We start from the raw sequence: 14,953 nt of genomic DNA, 5'->3' as shown, positions 1-14,953 counted from the left end.
CCCAGGTATGGTGTGTTGGCATGCACCGCACTGGTCTGAAGGTGTATGAGTTTGGATTTCATGGTTTTAGTGACAGAAACAACTCCGGTTACTTGAAGCATGAAAGGAATTGATTGGAAGACAGGATAGGTCTCAGAATTCATGGAAAAACGGAAGAAGTGGGGTGAAGAAAGACAACAGATCGGGGAAAATTCTAGGGATCTAGGAAGCAAAACTAATAAGCAGACTTATCAGTGAACTCTGTGTCCCTCTGCCCGTGATTCCAATTCCAGGGAAAGAGCATTTGGGTGCCTTTACTTAGGTCATGGGCTCATCCTTTGCCAGAGGAGGCAGGACACTGTGGTTGAGAGCTCCCACCAGGGCTATATCCACTGAGGGTGTGGGTGACCCAAAGTACAGTTTCCAGGAGAAGGAATAGTGGACCTGGGCATGCAAAAGCAGCAGATGATCACTGTACAGCACCACATGAAACTGTTAAAGAGCAGAATCCATACCCTGTAATTGTCTATCAGTTTTATGGGGTACCAGGCACGGTGCAAGGCCTGGGAATGTAGCACGCACTTGGGGAGCTCCTGTTTTTAAGGCACTGCTGGTATTTCACAGCTGTTTAGCAAGGCCACTCCCCACCAACTGTGAGTAATGCCCTCGCACACATCCTGTCCATAGAGCCAAAGTGAGAGGTGACTAAGAGATGTCACCAGGGCCAGACAAACAGAGCAAGATGGTTTCTGAACTGGAGATGTAAACTGTGTCTCATATGCAACTAACTCTCAGCTTCCAGCAGCTTTTGGTAGCACTAAATGGTTAGCTGCGGGGAGTCAATAAATGCTTGTTGGTTGGAAGGAACTTAGCTCTTAACTTAAGGAAAAATTTTAGGTAGAAGGGTGGAAGTTGGGATCTAGGATTCATTTTGGTGCCTCACAGTATCACAGTTTCCATAACAGTAAAGTGGAGGCAGACAGTGAAACCCTTCTCTTCCTGACCTCGTGAGGCAGTACAAGAATAAAGCCCTATGTACATGAAAGCATGTTGAAAAGCAGGAAAGAATAAATAATAATAAAAATGCTTTCCTCATCTCTGCCTTTTGACAAAGAGAAAAAAAAAAAAAAAGATGCTGGTGGTCCAAGTCACCGAGTGCCATCTCTTGTAAATGCTTGAATTCTGGAATGAGTTTTTAAAGATTGTCTATGAACTAATATTAAACTTGTTACCTAGTTGTCATGAAAAAAAAAAAAAAATGAGAGCTGGTATGGTGGTATTTGAATTCTTACAAATTATTTCTCCAAAAGGCTCATCTTTTGCCAGACTGAGGTGTCCAACCTCATAGCATCATTGTTCTTTTTTTTTTCTTTTTTTCATTATAAAAGCATTCTAGGCTGGGTGCAGTGGCTTATGCCTGTAATCCCAGCACTTTGGGAGGCCGAGGGAGGTGGATCACTTGAGTCCAGAAGTTTGAGACCAGCCTTGTCAACATGATGATACCCTGTCTCTACCAAAAATACTAAAAATAGCCAGTCTCATAACCTGGTCTCTAAATTAATTAATTAATTAATTTTTTAAGAATTATTTTATTATACTTTAAGTTCTAGGGTACATGTGCACAACGTGCAGGTTTGTTACATATGTATGCACGTGCCATGTTGGTGTGCTGCACCCATTAACTCATTATTTACATTAGCTATATCTCCTAATGCTATCCCAACCCCCTGCCCCCACTCCACGACAGGCCCTGGTGTGTGATGTTCCCCTTCTTGTGTCCAAGTGTTCTCATTGTTCAGTTCCCACCTATGACATGCGGTGTTTGGTTTTTTGTCCTTGCCATAGTTTGCTGCGAATGATGGTTTCCAGCTTCATCCATGTCCCTACAAAGGACATGAACTCATCCTTTTTTATGGCTGCATAGTGTTCCATGGTGTATATGTGCCACATTTTCTTAATCCAGTCTATCATTGATGGACATTTGGGTTGGTTCAAAGTCTTTGCTGTTGTGAATAGTGCCACAATAAAAATATGTGTGCACTTGTCTTTATAGCAGCATGATTTATAATCCTTTGGGTATACACCCATTAATGGGATGGCTGGGTCAAATGGTATTTCTTGTTCTAGATCCTTGAGGAATCGCCAGACTGTTTTCCACAATGGTTGAACTAGTTTACAGTCCCACCAACAGTGTAAAAGTGTTCCTGTTTCCCCACATCCTCTCTAGCACTTGTTGTTTCCTGACTTTTAATGATGGCCATTCTAACTGGTGTGAGATGGTATCTCATTGTGGCTTTGATTTGCATTTCTCTGATGGCCAGTGATGATGAGCATTTTTTCATGTGTCTGTTGGCTGCATAAATGTCTTCTTTTGAGAAGTGTCTTGTTCATATCCTTTGCCCACTTTTTGATGGGGTTCTTTGTTTTTGTCTTTGTTTTTTTCTTGTAAATTTGTTTGAGTTCTTTGTAGATTCTGGATATTAGCCCTTTGTCAGATGAGTAGATTGCAAAAATTTTCTCCCATTCTGTAGGTTGCCTGTTCACTCTGATGGTAGTTTCTTTTGCTGTGCAGAAGCTCTTCAGTTTAATTAGATCCCATTTGTCAATTTTGGCTTTTGTTGCCATTGCTTTTGGTGTTTTAGACATGAAGTCCTTGCCCATGCCTATGTCCTGAATGGTATTGCCTAGGGTTTCTTCTAGGTTTTTTATGGTTTTAGGTCTAATATTTAAGTCTTTAATCCATCTTGAATTAATTTTTGTTTAAGGTGTAAGGAAGGGATCCAGTTTCAGCTTTCTACATATGGCTAGCCAGTTTTCCCAGCACCATTTATTAAATAGGGAATCCTTTCCCCATTTCTTGTTTTTGTCAGGTTTGTCAGAGATCAGATGGTTGTAGATGTGTGGTATTATTTCTGAGGGCTCTGTTCTGTTCCACTGGTCTAGATCTCTGTTTTGGTACCAGTACCATGCTGTTTTGGTTACTGTAGCCTTGTAGTATACTTTGAAGTTAGGTAGCGTGATGCCTCCAGCATTGTTCTTTTGGCTTAGGATTGTCTTGGCAATGCAGGCTCTTTTTTGGTTCCATATGAACTTTAAAGTAGTTTTTTCCAGTTCTTTGAAAAAAAGTCATTGGTAGCTTGATGGAGATGGCATTGAATCTATAAATTACCGTGGGCAGTATGGCCATTGTCACGATATTGATTCTTCCTATCCATGAGCATGGAATATTCTTCCATTTTTTTGTGTCCTCTTTTATTTTGTTGAGCAGTGGTTCGTAGTTCTCCTTGAAGAGGTCCTTCACATCCCTTGTAAGTTGGATTCCTAGGTATTTTATTCTTTTTGAAGCAATTGTGAATGGGAGTTCACTCATGATTTGACTCTCTGTTTGTCTGTTATTGGTGTATAAGAAAGCTTGTGATTTTTGCACATTGATTTTGTATCCTGAGACTTTGCTGAAGTTGCTTATCAGCTTAAGGAGATTTGGGGCTGAGATGATGGGGTTTTCTAAATATACAATCATGTCATCTGCAAACAGGGACAATTTGACTTCCTCATTTCCTTATTGAATACCTTTTATTTCTTTCTCTTGCCTCATTGCCCTGGCCAGAACTTCCAGCACTATGTTGAATAGGAGTGGTGAGAGAGGCATCCCTGTCATGTGCCAGTTTTCAAAGGGAATGCTTCCAGTTTCTGCCCATTCAGTATGAGATCGGCTGTGGGTTTGTCATAAATAGCTCTTATTATTTTGAGATACATCCCATCAATACCAAATTTATTGAGAGTTTTTAGCATAAAGGGCTGTTGAATTTTGTCAGAGGCCTTTTCTGCATCTATTGAGATAATCATGTGGTTTTTGTCTTTGGTTCTACTTATATGCTGGATTAAATTTATTGATTTGCGTATGTTGAACCAGCCTTGCATCCCAGGGATGAAACCCACTTGATCATGGCGGATAAGCTTTTTGAGGTGCTGCTGGATTCGGTTTGCCAGTATTTTATTGAGGATTTTTGCATCGATGTTCATCAGGGATATTGGTCTAAAATTCTCTTTTTTTGTTCTGTCTCTGCCAGGCTTTGGTATCAGGATGATGCTGGCCTCTTCAAATGAGTTAGGGAGGATTCCCTCTTTTTCTACTGATCGGAATAGTTTCAGAAGAAATGGTACCAGCTCCTCCTTGTACCTCTGGTAGAATTCGGCTGTGAATCCGTCTGGTCCTAGACTTTTTTTGGTTGGTAGGCTCTTAATTATGGCCTCAATTTCAGAGCCTGTTATTGGTCTATTCAGGGATTCAACTTATTCCTGGTTTAGTCTTGGAAGGGTGTATGTGTCCAGGAATTTATCCATTTCTTCTAGATTTTCTAGTTTATTTGTGTGGAGATGTTTATAGTATTCTCTGATGGTAGTTTGTATTTCTGTGGGATCAGTGGTGATATCCCCTTTATCATTTTTTATTGCGTCTATTTGTGTTCTTCTCTCTTTTCTTCTTTATTAGTCTTGCTAGCAGTCTATCCACTTTGTTGATCTTTTCAGAAAACCAGCTCCTGGATTCATTGATTTTTTGAAGGGTTTTTTGTGTCTCTATTTCCTTCAGTTCTGCTCTGATCTTAGTTATTTCTTGCCTTCTGCTAGCTTTTGAATGTGTTTGCTCTTGCTTCTCTAGTTCTTTTAATTGTGATGTTAGGGTGTCAATTTTAGATCTTTCCTGCTTTCTCTTGTGGGCATGTAGTGCTATGAATTTCCCTCTACACACTGCTTTAAATGTGTCCCAGAGATTCCGGTATGTTGTATCTTTGTTCTCATTGATTTCAAAGAACATCTTTATTTCTGCCTTCACTTCCTTATGTATGCAGTAGTCATTCAGGAGCAGGTTGTTCAGTTTCCATGTAGTTGAGCTGTTTTGAGTGAGTTTCTTAATCCTGAGTTCTAGTTTAATTGCACTGTGGTCTGAGAGACAGTTTGTTGTAATTTCTGTTCTTTTACATTTGCTGAGGAGTGCTTTTCTTCCAACTCTGTGGTCAGTTTGGGAATAAATGCGATGTGGTGCTGAGAAGAATGTATATTCTGTTGATTTGGGATGGAGAGTTCTGTAGATGTCTATTAGGTCTGCTTGGTGCAGAGTTGAGTTCAATTCCTGGATATCCTTGTTAACTTTCTGTCTCGTTGATTTGTCTAATGTTGACAGTGGATTGTTAAAGTCTCCCATTATTATTGTATGGGAGTCTAAGTCTCTTTGTAAGTCTCTAAGGACTTGCTTTATGAATCTGGGTGCTCCTGTCTTGGGTGCATACATATTTAGGATAGTTAGCTCTTCTTGTTGAATTGATCCCTTTACCATTATGTAATGGCCTTTTTTGTCTCTTTTGATCTTTGTTGGTTTAAAGTCTGGTTTATCAGAGACTAGGATTGCAACCCCTGCCTTTTTTTTGTTTTCCATTTGCTTGGTAGATATTCCTCCATCCCTTTATTTTGAGCCTATATGTGTCTCTGCATGTGAGATTAGATGAATGGCTAACTAGAATAACCAGTGTAGAGAAGTCCTTGAATGACCTGATGGAGCTGAAAGCCATGGCACTCAAACTACATGACGAATGCACAAGTTTCAGTAGCCGATTCGATCAACTGGAAGAAAGGGTATCAGTGATTGAAGATCAAATGAATGAAATGAAGTGAGAAGAGAAGTTTAGAGAAAAAAGACTAAAAAGAAACAAACAAAGCCTCCAAGAAATATGGGACTATGTGAAAAGACCAAATCTACGTCTGATTGATGTGCCTGAAAGTGACGGGGAGAATGGAACCAAGTTGGAAAACACTCTGCAGGATATTATCCAGGAGAACTTCCCCAACTTAGCAAGGCAGACCAACATTCAAATTCAGGAAATACAGAGAACAGCACAAAGATAACTCCTCGAGAAGAGCAACTTCAAGACACATAATTGTCAGATTCACCAAAGTTGAAATGAAGGAAAAAATGTAAAGAGCAGCCAGAGAGAAAGGTCGGGTTACCCATAAAGGGAAGCCCATCAGACTAACAGCAGATCTCTCAGCAGAAACTCTACAAGCCAGAAGAGAGTGGGGGCCAGTATTCAACATTCTTAAAGAAATGAATTTTTAACCCAGAATTTCATATCCAGCCAAACTAAGCTTCATAAGTGAAGGAGAAATAAAATCCTCTACAGACAAGCAAATGCGGAGAGATTTTGTCACCATCAGGCCTGCCCTACAAGAGCTCCTGAAGGAAGCAGTGAACATGGAAAGGAACAACCAGTACCAGCCACTGCAAAAACATGCCAAAATGTAAAGACCATCGATGCTAGGAAGAAACTGCATCAACTAATGAGCAAAATAACCAGCTAACATCATAATGACAGGATCAAATTCACACATAACAATATTAACCTTAAATGTAAATGGGCTAAATGCTCCAATTAAAAGACACAGACTGGCAAATTGGATGGAGTCAAGACCCATCAGTGTGCTATATTCAAGAATTATTTTTTTAAAAAACGATGAGAACACATGGGCACATGGGGGCAACAACACATACTGGGGCCTGTCAGGAGGGTGTTGGGGGAGGGAGAGCATCAGGAAGAATAGGTAGTGGTTGCTGGGCTTAATACCCAGGTGATGAGATGATCTGTGCAGCAAACCACCATGGCACATGTTCACCTATGTAACAAACCTGCACATATACCCCTGAACTTAAAAGTTGAAGAAAAATAAATAAATCAATAAATAAAAAGCATTCTATGGCCAGATTGCAGTGGCTCATGCCTGTAATCCCAGCACTTTGGGAAGGAAGCTGAGGTGGGTAGATTGCTTGAGCCAAGGAGTTCAAGATCAGCCTGGGCAACGTGGCGAAACCCCATCTCTACAAAATATACAAAAAAATTAGCTGGGTGTAGTGGCGTACACCTGTAGTCCCAATAGGAGGATGACTTGAGCCCAGGAGGTGGAGGTTGCAGTGAGCCAAGATTGTGCCATTGCACTCCAGCTTGGGGAACATAGTGAGTCTCTGTCTCTTATAAATAAATAAATAAATAAATAAAAAGGGATTGTAACCACATTTGCCAAAAACAAAACAAAACAAAACAAAAACCTAGAAAATAGCCAATCTAAAACAATCAACCACAGTTCAAATAACTTAACTGTATTTTGATTTGTTCTTTCCCCAGGTTTGAAGTATTTTAAAATATGTGATAATTAGAGTACAAACAAGTGAAGTCTCAGTTTTTCATTGATTTTTTTCATAAGATAAACATTTTTCTGTGACATTGCATAACTGTCAGTTTCAATAAGCTAAGCAGCCAGCTCTCTAAGGGGTAAAAGAAGTCTCTAAAAGCAGTGGCTTTGCTCCCTTACCAGAGGCCTACAGCTGACCAGAAAGGAAAGTGAGGACATGCGTGTTCAGGGCACTGCGTGGTACGTCACTGGAAACCAACTCCAACCAGCTCTTTCCTTGTTCCTTGTTTTGTTCCAATCACTATTGACAAGGGAAGTGTAGCTAAAAGCTACATTCATCTCTGTCTCCTCCCTTCTGTCTTTAGACTTTGTTGCTTAAAATAACAGCAAGCCTCAGGGTAGGTTTGCTCCAGAGTGTCCCAGTTTTAGCACTGAATGTCTTGCTGGGCAACTCCTGTCCAGGGCAAACTGGGACAGTTGGTCACCCTACCAGGGGAGAAGTGAGATGAGTGTGCAGACATATTTGGCCAACCTGTCCCTGTCAGAGCTAAGGTCCTGCCTGGAACTTTTCTATCAGGATGTGGGTAGCCAGCGTGTGCCCTTGGGCTTCAGGACCACCTCTGTGCCATGCCCACCTGCTTCTCGTGCTCAGTCACTGGGTCCTGGGCTATCTCATCCACTCATCCAGCCTAGAGGCACCTAACTGGGATATTCCTGTAGGGGCTCATGAGAATAAATGTGACATTTAGGTGAAAATAAGAGCTCTGGAATTCTTATGTTTAATGCTGGCCTGCCTTAAGCGTCAGCTTTGAAATCACTTCTCATGATCATTATTCTGGTTTATTTTTTGTTGCATTTGACTTATGCGCCCTTCAGAAATACAAAATGGTTTCCTTGCTTTGCAAAGGAAGGGTTTCCATTTGTACCCAAAAGTACACATCGTCTGTGTGAGATTGTGCAGTTCAGCTCTTCACTGTTTTTTGGTCCAGAGAGTTGGTGCTCTTGTTATGATAAGTCTTGACTAACAAGAGAAGCAACTCAGGGATGGTCCTCATTCCACGTCAGTTCAACATGTAATATAGTGCTGTACATATAAATTTGTTTTTGCTGTAACATGGGGACTTTGCTGTTGCCCCTTAAGGATGAAAAAACATCACATTGATTTCAAAATATAGTAATGATTGTCAGTAAAGAAAGCTGTGGGAGACACATGAGAGATGCAAGCTGCCTATAGTGGCCATGAAGAGTAAAACTAAATGGATGTGCTATGAATTTGCTGATTGATCAGCATCTTTTACAACGAATTCTAGAAGAAGAATCACTTTATGCATGATGATCTTTGCTAATCAGCTATAATCAGGTCTTCCTAGAATGGCGAAGTAATTAAACCTTGTTCACTGGTACTGATCATATGTAATTGTTTCCATACTGTTGGCCAAAACAACTATAGGAGGTTTTGCAGAGGCCATAAGTACTCAAGGTCTTTGAGGTAATTTCTCTGTATAAACAATGCAAATATTTTATGACTGGAGTTGAGTTGAATTTTTTTCACAGGCTTTAAATCTATCAGGATTTTCCTGTGGGTTTCTTCTTAGGGGAGTGGGGGTGGTGATGGTGACTGACTAACTTGAAAGGCCTCATGTTCCTGCAGTGGGGGCCCGGGGCTCTTTCATCTTAGTCTGACTGCTGTCCCACTGCTGCTTGAGGATTTGGAGTGTGTAAAAGTCCTGGACTTTTTAATTATGTTTGAGCCTTTTAAGAAGCCCGCACCATAAAGGGAAAGACGGAAACATATGCAGTGAAATATTTTATATCCAATTTGAGGATTCAACCAAAGGTCTCCACCCGGGCCAAATAGATCAGAGCCTTCAAATAGATCAAAGGTAGCATGGAGTTGAGGCTGACCTCTTTGTTGGAGGTGGAGTGGCAATACTTTATGATAATATGTTAGTTGCATAGAAGTAGCATTAAAGTAGAAAAAAGGAGGGTATATTACTCAGATTTCCACCATCTAAATTAATTATTAACATTTTTTAAACTTTGTATTCCATATATGTGAGTATGTACACTGATTTTTATAGTTATAATTGTGATATACATTATATTTGACTTTCTGCTTTCATACGTAACATTATGTGATAAGCGTTTTCCACATTGCATCATGGTTCAATGAAACATTTTTAAATGGTGTTATAATTTCCTACAGAATTCCTGTACTGCTGTGCATTTACCTACTCAATTATAGGACTTCTGGATTGTGTTTGAGTTTTTTATTATAAGACTCAATGAATATATATAATTTTTAAAAAATTCTTTGGACCTGTTTTCCTAGAATATATTCTACAAGTTGAAATTACTGGGACAAGGAATTTCAACATTTTTAAGTTTGGGGGCAGAAAATTGGCTACTGCTTTTCCGAAAAGTAGAGCCATTTTATACTGTCCCCATTAGTTCTTCAACTTTATCAGAATTGGGAGTTGTCTGAATTCTTTTTACAAGCAAATTGAAAATTGTTTTAGGATTAAAGAAAAGAATTACCTCAGTGTTGTTTTTCCTATGATAACCATCAGTTTGACACACACACAAAATTGTATTCTAGGAAGAAAGAACATTCCTCACTGTTGACAAGCAGCTGTCATATTTTTAAAAAGGAAGTTTTACAAGTGGCATGGCAGGCATAGTTGCTTCCAATAAGAAACAAATTTGAGGCACCTGAATCTCTGTCTGCTGCTGCAAAAAAATTATACTTGCCACTGAAATCAGTGTAGGAGAGGAGGACAATATGGATTAGCAATACCCAAGAGAATGCTCAGCTTGCCAGTGACTGCAGTGCCTGAAGTTGAAGTTAATGAAATGCAGGCTTCATGAAAATCCTAGGGGGTAGTATTCCTTAGTTCCACTAAGATGTAACCACAGTCCTCTGTCTTAACATAGCCATAAATCCAAGTAAAACCTGTATATATGTATCACTGGGTAATACAACACAAATGTTTTTGCAACCAAGAGAGGCCTTTATGCAGATTACTATGAAGAATGCAGTGGTAGAGACAAGGCTTGAGTTTATTTCAGATTGTTGTTGTTTATGGCTAACTAGAAGAAAATCTCAGAGAGATTCTTGTCTCTTTTTCTCTCTCGCTGGCTCACTGTTTATACCTGGCTTGATTCATGAGCTTCACCTCCTGAATCTTGGATTTGCTGATGGCTTGATTTCATTTCAGGTTCTGATGTACAATGGCCAACTGGACATCATCGTGGCAGCTGCCCTGACAGAGCGCTCCTTGATGGGCATGGACTGGAAAGGATCCCAGGAATACAAGAAGGCAGAAAAAAAAGTTTGGAAGATCTTTAAATCTGACAATGAAGTGGCTGGTTACGTCCGGCAAGTGGGTGACTTCCATCAGGTAGGACGATGCTTGGGAGCAGGCAGGTTGTGGGAATGGGAGAATGGGATTGAAAAGAAAGCCTGAATACCAATGAGACATGGCCGACCTTAAGCAAAGCCATACAACAGCCAGTGTGTGTCTTCTGTGGCCCTGCTTTCCACAGAGAAGAGTGGTCTGAGTTCATACATACATAGGACTAAATATAAAACCAGACAAAAGTTTAGGCATTGTTCAAGAGGTAAGGAGACAATTCATTAAAAAGACAGTGCTCAGTCCAAAGAGGCAGATCATTAATGAGAGAATTGCATTGTATTTGGGGAGAGAACTTGACAAATTGTAAGAGGAACTTTCAACACAATCCGTTCTGGCAAACATGTGATCACATTTTTGTATTACATGTGGAGCCTCAGGACAAAATCTCTCTAGCTGATACCCTAGTACAACCTCCACTTTGGGGTCAGATGTTACTCTCATCATCTTCCTTTCTTGTAATGTCCTCTTCAAGTTTTGGAATCATGGTTATATTGGCCTCGTAAGTTGGGAAGTGTTTCCTCTTTCTGTTGTTGGAAACAGTATCTTTAAGTGTTAGGAGAATTCACTGGTGAAGCCATCTGGGCCTGGAGATTCTTTTGAAGGAAGGGTTTTGTTGTTGGTATATAATAAGTGTACATCTTTATAGAATACATGTAATATTTTGATACATGCATTTAATGTTAATGACCAAATCAGTGTATTTAGGCTATCCATCACTTCAAACATGTATCATTTCGTTATATTGGGAACATTTCAAATCTCTTCTAGCTATTTTGAAATATACAATATATCGTTCTTAACTATAGTCACCCTACTGTGCTATTGAACACTAGAATTTATTCCTTCTATCTAACTGTCTGCACCCATTAACCAATCTGTCTTCATCTTTCCACCCATCCCCACTTCCCAGCCTCTGGTAACTATCATTCTATTCTTTACCTCTGTGAAATTAACTTTTTACACTCCCACATATGAGTGAGAACATATGATATTTGTCTTTCTGTGCCTGTCTTATTTCATTTAACATAATGACCTCCAGTTCCATCCATGTCACTGCAAGTGATAGGATTTCATTCTTTTTATGGCTTAGTAATATTCCATTGTGTAGATATGCCACATTTTTTAAATCCATTCATCTGTTTATGGACACTTGGGGTGATTCCATGTCATGGCTTTTGTGAATAGTACTATAATAAACATGGAGTGCAGATATTCCTTTGATATACTGATTTCTTTTCCTTTAGAAAAATACTGAGTAGTGGAATTACTGCAGCATATGGTAATTCTATTTGTAGTTTTTTTAGAAACCTCCATATTGTTTTCTATAATGGTTGTACTAATTTACATTCCTGCTAATAGTGTATGAGTTCATTTTCTCTGCATCCTCATCAGCATCTGTTATTTTTTGTCTTTTTGGTAATAACCATTCTAACTCCAATGAGATGATACCTCATTGTGGTTTTAATTTGCATTTCCCTGATGATTAGTGATGTTGAGCATTTTTCCATATACCTGTTGGGCACCTGTATGTCTTCTTTTGAGAAATATCTATTAAGATCCTTTCCTCATTTTTTAATGGTATTATTTGTGTTTTGTGCTCCTCAGTTGCTTGAGTTCCTTGTATATTCTGGATATTAGTCTTCGGTCAGATGGATAGTTGGCAGATATTTTCTCCCATTCTACAGGTTGTCTCTTCACTGTATTGATTGTTCCCTTTGCTGTGAAGAAACTTTTTAGTTTTTGTCTATTTGTCCATTTGTGGTTTTGTTGCCTATGCTTTTTGGGTCTTAGCCATAAAAGCTTTACATACATGAGTGTCCTGAAGTGTTTGCCCTGTTTTAGTGGTTTTACCATTTTGAGTCTTATGTTTAAATCTTTAATCCATTTGAGCTTATTTTACATGTATATGGTGAGAGATAGGGGTTTAGTTTTATGAGCTTATTCTACGTGTATATGGTGAGAGACGGGGGTTTAGTTTCATTCTTCTGCATATGGATCCCAGTTTACCCAGCACCATTCATTGAAGAGGGTGTCTTTTCCCCAGTGTATGTTCTTGTCAGCTTTGTCAAAGATTATTTGGCTATAAATACATGGATTTATTTCTAGGTTTCCTATTCTGTGCCATTAGTCTATGTGCCTGTTTTTATACTAATACCTTGCCATTTTGGTTATTATTGCTTTGTAGTATATTTTGAAATCAGGTAGTGTGATGCCTCCAACTTTGTTCTTTTTGCTCAGTATTGCTATGACTATTTGGGGTCTTTTGTGGTCCATGTGAACTTTAGAACTTTTTTTTTCTGTTTCTGTGACAAATGCCATTGGTATTTTAATAATTATGCATTGAACCTATAGATTGCTTTAGAGTCAGTATGATCATTTTAACAATGTTAATTTTTCCAACCATGAGCATGAAATGTCTTCCATTTGTTTGTGTCCTCTTCAACTTCTTACATCAGCATTTTATAGTTTTCCTTATACAGACCTTTCACCTCCTTGATTCAATCTATTTTAAGGTTATTTATTTATTTTGTAGCTATTGTAAATGGGATTGCTTTCTTGATTTCTTTTTAGCTAGTTCATTATTAGTGTATAGAAATGCTAGTGAGTTTTGTATGTTGATTTTGTATCCTGCAACTTTACTGAATTCATTTATCAGTTCTAAAAGTTTTTTGGTGGACTATTTAGTTTTTTCTGCATAAAAGATTGTGTCATTTGCAAAGAAAAACAGTTTGACTTGCTCTCTTTCAGTATGAATGCCTTTTGTTTCTTTTTCTTACCCAATTGCTCTGGCTAGGACTTCTGGTACTATGTTGAATAGAAGTGGTGAAAGGGGACATTCTTGTCTTGTTCCAATTCTTAGAGGAAATGCTTTCAGCTTTTCCCTATTCAGTATGATGATGTTTGTTGTATATGGCCTGTATTATGTTGTGGTATGTTCCTTCTATGCCTGATTTGTTGACAGTTTTTATCATGAAGAAGGTATGTTGGATTTTATCAAATGTTTTTCTTAATCTATTGAGATGAACTTACGGTTTTTGTCTTTCATTCTGTTGATGTGATGTATCATGTTTATTGATTTGCATATGTTGAACCATTCTTGCATTTCTGGGATAAATTCCACTTGATTATGGTATATTATCTTTTTGATGTGTTGTTGGATTCTGTTTGCTAGTATTTTGTTGAGGATTTTTACATCTATATTCATTAGGGAGATTGTAGTTTTCTTTTTGTGTGTATCCTTGTCTGGTTTTGGTATCAGGATAATAGCCTTGTAGAATTAATTAGAAAGAATTCCCACCTCTTTAATTTTAAAGATTAGTTTGAGAAGGATTTGCGTTAGCTCTTTCCTGAGTTTGGCAGAATTTGGCAGAAAAGCCATCCAGTCCTAGACTTTTCTTTGTTGGGATAATTTTTATTACTGATTCAATCTCATTATTCTTTATTGGTCTGTTCAAGTTTTCTGTATCTTCCTGGTTCAATCTTGTTAGGCTGTATATGTCCGGGAATTTATCCATTCCCCTAGGTTTTCCAGTTTGTTAGGCTAAAGTTGTCCATAATAGTCTCTGATGATGCTTTGTATTTCTGTGATATCGGTTGTAATGTCTCCTTTTTCATTTCCAATTTTATTTATTTGAGTTTTCTCTCTTTTTTTCTTGATCAGTATAGCCTAGTCTAGTTTATTGATTTTATTTATCTTTTTTAAAAACAGGCTTCTTTGTTTCATTGATCCTTTGTATTTCTTTTTAGTTTCTATTCCATTTAGTTCTGCTCTGATTTTTATTATTTCTTTTGTTCTAATTTTGGGTTTAGAACAAAAGATACTGGGTTTGGTTTGTTCTTGATTTTCCAGTTTTTTAAAGATGCATCTTCAGGTTGTATATTTAAACTCTCTACTTTTATTTATTTATTTATCTATTACTATAAACTTCCATCTTAGCACTACTTTTGCTATATCCTATAGGTTTTGGTATTTTGTGTTTCCATTTTCATTTGTTTCAAGAAATTTTTAAATTTTCTTCTTGATTTATTAATTGATTCAGTGGTCATTCAGGAGCATGTTTTAAATTTTCATGTATTTGTACAGTTTCCAAAGTTTTCCTTGGTACCGATTTCTAGTTTAATTCCATTGTAGTCTTAGAAGATACTTGATATGATTCTGATTATTTTACATTTGTTGAGGCTTGTTTAGTGGCATAACAAATGATCTGTCCTGGAGAATGTTTCCTGTGCTGATGAGAAAAAAATGCATTATGTAGCAGCTGGATAACATGTTCTGTAAATATCTGTTAGTTCTATTTTGTCTAAAGTGCAGTTTAAATCTGATGTTTCTTTCTTATTTTTCTGTCTAAATGATGGCCAATTCTGAGACTGTTTGTTGA

At 38.2% G+C, this 14,953-nt stretch overlaps 1 protein-coding gene across 7 annotated transcripts in view; it reads left to right on the top strand.

The window, feature by feature from the left end:
• Positions 1 to 14,953, top strand: part of CPVL (carboxypeptidase vitellogenic like) — a 205,656-nt gene that overhangs the window by 160,614 nt on the left and 30,089 nt on the right. For all 7 annotated transcript variants that reach the window (XM_050783202.1, XM_050783200.1, XM_050783205.1 and 4 more), the window contains one exon: positions 10,377 to 10,559. In XM_050783202.1, the coding sequence (XP_050639159.1) occupies positions 10,377 to 10,559 (183 nt within the window). The remainder of the gene's footprint in view (positions 1 to 10,376; positions 10,560 to 14,953) is intronic.

This window comes from Macaca thibetana, chromosome 3 (genome assembly GCF_024542745.1).
Source record: "Macaca thibetana thibetana isolate TM-01 chromosome 3, ASM2454274v1, whole genome shotgun sequence".
Taxonomy (NCBI): domain Eukaryota; kingdom Metazoa; phylum Chordata; class Mammalia; order Primates; family Cercopithecidae; genus Macaca; species Macaca thibetana.
This window is presented reverse-complemented; position numbering and strand designations above follow the sequence as displayed.